The sequence below is a fragment of the Raphanus sativus genome, chromosome 2 (genome assembly GCF_000801105.2).
Source record: "Raphanus sativus cultivar WK10039 chromosome 2, ASM80110v3, whole genome shotgun sequence".
NCBI classification, from domain to species: Eukaryota; Viridiplantae; Streptophyta; class Magnoliopsida; order Brassicales; family Brassicaceae; genus Raphanus; species Raphanus sativus.
The window spans coordinates 32,398-36,488 of NC_079512.1; the positions used below are offsets into that span (position 1 = coordinate 32,398).

At 35.8% G+C, this 4,091-nt stretch overlaps 1 protein-coding gene across 1 annotated transcript; it reads right to left on the reverse strand.

Moving 5' to 3' along the window:
- Positions 1–334: 334 nt before the first annotated feature.
- LOC108833818 (wall-associated receptor kinase-like 22) lies at positions 335–3,190 on the reverse strand. The gene is made up of 3 exons (XM_056993496.1): positions 2,023–3,190; positions 1,792–1,911; positions 335–1,703 (listed from the first exon to the last, which is right to left on the reverse strand). The coding sequence occupies exons 1-3, from the start codon at positions 3,017–3,019 to the stop codon at positions 484–486; spliced, it is 2,337 nt and encodes a 778-aa protein (XP_056849476.1). The 5' UTR covers positions 3,020–3,190; the 3' UTR covers positions 335–483.
- Positions 3,191–4,091: the final 901 nt, after the last annotated feature.

Genomic DNA, 4,091 nt, shown 5'->3' on the forward strand with positions numbered 1-4,091 from the left:
TTAAATTTTGGTATTATTTTATTATATTATTTAATGTATATGAGCTATGTATCCTATAATTTAAATGTTCTTTTAGATAAATTTTTTATTAAAATTTTAAATAAACTCTATTATGAATATAAAATAAACAGTACAATATATTATTTGTACTTATTAAAACTGTATATATAAATTTTTAATTTATGAAATTTTAGTAAACTATATATTTATATGAGATATAAAAATATTATTTATTATTTTTTCAGCTTGTATTATATTTTTTACCAATCCAATTTGGATACGAAATCTTATTAATTTATGTCCCAAGATGATTCCATAATTATTGTACAAATGATGAATGAATCTTTGTAATGGAATATAATGCTGAAAGGTTTTTGGGAACATTATGTTTTTCTGCTTTGAATGTAGAATGGAACATTGAATCTTTGTTATCACAAAATCAAACAACATTTTGGTGCACCATTGCGATCTTGCATGATGCCATCATGACCATGTTCGTTGAGGAACCAGTGGTCTAACATCTAACTTGGGTGATGAATCAAAGAGAGATGCTGGAGCAGTCATGTCCACACTCCAAGAATCATCTATGTTAATTTCCATTGACATTTCTTCTTCTTCATCCTCTTCTTCTTCGATAGTCACCTCTAAATCTTGAGGTGATGAACGGATCGTCTCAATCTCAGTGGAAACCTCTCTCATACTTGGACGCTTCTTCCCTTTTAGACTTAAACACCTCCTTGCAAGTTTAGCCATAGCCAATACTTGTTCCGGTTTGCACTCTTCTTTGATCCGAGAATCAACGATATCAAGAACTCTGTTCTCTTTCATGGCCTCGATGAAATGTGATGCAAGCCCTCTGTTTTCTTCAAGCCGCACAACAGAATACGGCTTTTCTCCGGTTATAAGCTCAACCAAGACAATACCAAAACTATAAACATCACTTTTATCTGTGAACTGGCTAGTTTGAAAGTACTCTGGATCCAAGTATCCAAAAGTACCTGCAACATGAGTTGTCAAGTGTGTCTGATCTATGCTTATAGATCTCGAAGTACCAAAATCCGACACCTTGGCTCGATACTTCTCATCCAGAAGTATGTTTGAGGTCTTGACATCTCTGTGATAGACCGGAGTAGAAGCAGCCGAGTGCAAGTAAGCAAGTGCTCCTGCAATCTCCACGGCAATTCGCACACGCACTTCCCAAGTCATTGTGTAATCATCAGAACCATTATGTAGCCTTTTGAATAGGTCTCCGTTTGGAATATGCTCATAAACCAAGATAGGAACCTCTGTCTCCAGACAACACCCCATGAGTTTCACGATGTTTCTATGGTTAATTTGCGAGAGAACACGAACCTCGTTGATGAACTCCTCCACTTTGTCTTTGTCCAAAACTTTAGATCTTTTCACAGCTACGATTTGCCCATCTACTAACATTCCTTTGTAGACAGTGCCTTGACCTCCCTGTCCAAGAACCCGGTTCTTGTTGAAGCTATCGGTCGCTTTCTCCAGCTCTTTCGAGGTGAATATCCTAGACGCCTCCACATTACCTCCTTCTGATGTACTTAGTTGTTGTTTCAACAATAAACCTCCATTACGTTTAAAGAAGTTCCTCTTTTGGATAATCTTCCTTCTCTTTTTGACGAATTTGATGAATCCCCATATCCCTAGAACCAAGAACAACAATGCCAAACCTATAACAAGACCTACACAACAGCAACAAAAAAAAAACATACGATCACTCTTTAATTCTTTGTTGTTATACGACTTTTAGAATGCGAATCAAAAATTCACCTAAAATCACAGGCTTGATCTTCTCTGTTTTCTTTGGCTCGCACCTAAACGATCCAGGGACATTCACACAAGTTTGTCCTATACAGCCTCGTCCTAATTCTCCCTCACATTCATTAATGTCTTAAGAACAATTACAAAAAAAAAAAAGAGAGGCAGAATCAAATTAGATACATGATTAAATAAAATAAATAAACAGTGCCTCATTGAAGCCAAATAAGATGAAGATCTTACCAATACATCCACCAGGAAGATAAGGATTCCCACTGTAACCAATGTCATTGCAGAAACAGCTACTGTAACCAAACCCAGATAAGCTACCATACTCGCAAACACAGCTCGGTGCGCTCGTGTAATACTTTGCATCCGTCAAATTAAAACAACCCACTGGATTCACTAACCGATGATCTGATGCATCAAAGTACCATCCTAGCTCGATCACACTAAACCCATTACTAGAAATTTGCTCCGGCTCGGTAACGTTCGCCGGAGAGTAAGTCTCGTTCGTCAAGAAAGCGACTTTACAAAGAGTTGTTGCGTTGTTACCAACAACGGAGCTTTCTAAGTCAACGCCGATCGTCTGAGGTCTATCCGCCGTGATCATCGCCTGACAGCATCTGTAACCACCGCAGATATTGTCTAGGCCTAGGCGACTCTTGTTCCTGTCGCAGCTCGACTCGCATCCTATGATCTGAGATTCGATGCCCGTCACCAGTGCTCTCGTGCCGCAACCCACTGAGACGAGACGATTCGACTGGGTGATGAAATAGGGGCTTCCTCCACCGGCGAGGTTTAAAGGAGGAGGAGGAGGCTTTTCGTCTCCTTTAGAACAGCCGGAGGAAGTCACCGGAGATTTGACGTGAACGACGCCGTGGGAACTGCTCATGCTATTTCGAAGAGTGATGCTCACTAGTTCTCTGTTGATCTTAGATAGGAACGGAGCGGAGACGGAGGAGGTGGTGGTGGTGGTGGTGTTACAGACAACCTCGTACCAGTCGTTGAGATAACAGTGTTTTGGTCCGATACCGAACGGGAAAGGAATCGAGATTCCTCCACAGGTACGTTTACATGAACTTGAAGAAGGGTCAAGTTTTTGAGCTGTTGTTAACAGAGAAGGGACATTGAAGATGAACAGAGTTAGTAGTAGAATACTAAAGTAAAGTCTCACTCTCTTCATTTTTTTTTTTTTTTTGCTTCTTCTGGTGACTGTCTTGTTTTTTGGTCTCCTCATGTCGGTCTGTGTTTCGCCTAAATAATGTGTATGAAAGTCGCCAATTACTATTTGATCAAAAAAAAAAAGTCGCCAATTACTTTTAATGTTGCCTCGCTGTAAACGTTATAGATCACACTGACAAGTAATAAGAAAATAGTTAACGGTCCGAGATCCGTGGTTAAAATACAAACAAATAATTAAAATACAAACAAACGCCACATGTTTATTAGATTATGAAATTACTTTTATGTATTGGGAAGTGCAGATTCTATGGATACAGACGAGGTCCGTGGTTACACATTCAAAGTCATCCTTAAAAGAAAAAGATACATTCACACACACCAACCCCGGGTGTAAAAGCAAACGCGCTATTACTGAAGTTATTACCGTGTTGAAAAGAAAACAAATGCTTAATCAAGGGCGAACACACGTATTTGTGATATGGGGTCATTTGACACCACAAAAGTAATGTAAACCAGAATTTTAAGCTATGTACATTAGTTGATTCTGGCATTTTTGGTTAAAAGCTAAATCTCCAAAAATCCAATAAGATTTCATTTCAACTAAAACTCACTTCATGGACCGATTTTCACTTCCCATTTTCAATATTTCGAATCAATATTTTTCAAATATGTTCAATATATAAACTTTTTGTATAGTAAAAACTATAAAAAATAATAATGTTGAAATTATAGTAGTTTATTAATACATTGAGTTATTAATTTATAAAAAATCATTTTTACATTTCTATATTTTAGAATATATTTTTCGTAAAACAAGAAAAATAGTTGATTCGCTATTTGTATATTCACTAAAGTTTATAAATTCTATTTTGGTATTATTTTAGCATATTATTCAATATATATGAGCTATGTATCCTATAATTTAAATGCGTTTTTACATAAATTTTTATTAAGTATCATAAAATATTATGAAATCTTAAAAATGAAATAAATTTATAAATGTAAAATAAACATTAGAATATATTATTTGTAGTTATATAAACTGTATATATATAAATTTTAATTTATGGTTTTAGTAAGACTATATTTATATGAGATATAAAAATATTATTTTATTATTTTATCAA

What these genes read in the sequence shown, in the direction of transcription:
- LOC108833818 (XM_056993496.1), bottom strand. Translation starts at nt 3,019, where the DNA reads ATGAGGAGACCAAAAAACAAGACAGTCACCAGAAGAAGCAAAAAAAAA. An exon ending in TCTTCCTGGTGGATGTATTG is followed by an intron (nt 1,912 to 2,022) that starts GTAAGATCTTCA and finishes ATTGTTCTTAAG; the next exon opens with ACATTAATGAATGTGAGGGA. An exon ending in GATCAAGCCTGTGATTTTAG is followed by an intron (nt 1,704 to 1,791) that starts GTGAATTTTTGA and finishes GCTGTTGTGTAG; the next exon opens with GTCTTGTTATAGGTTTGGCA.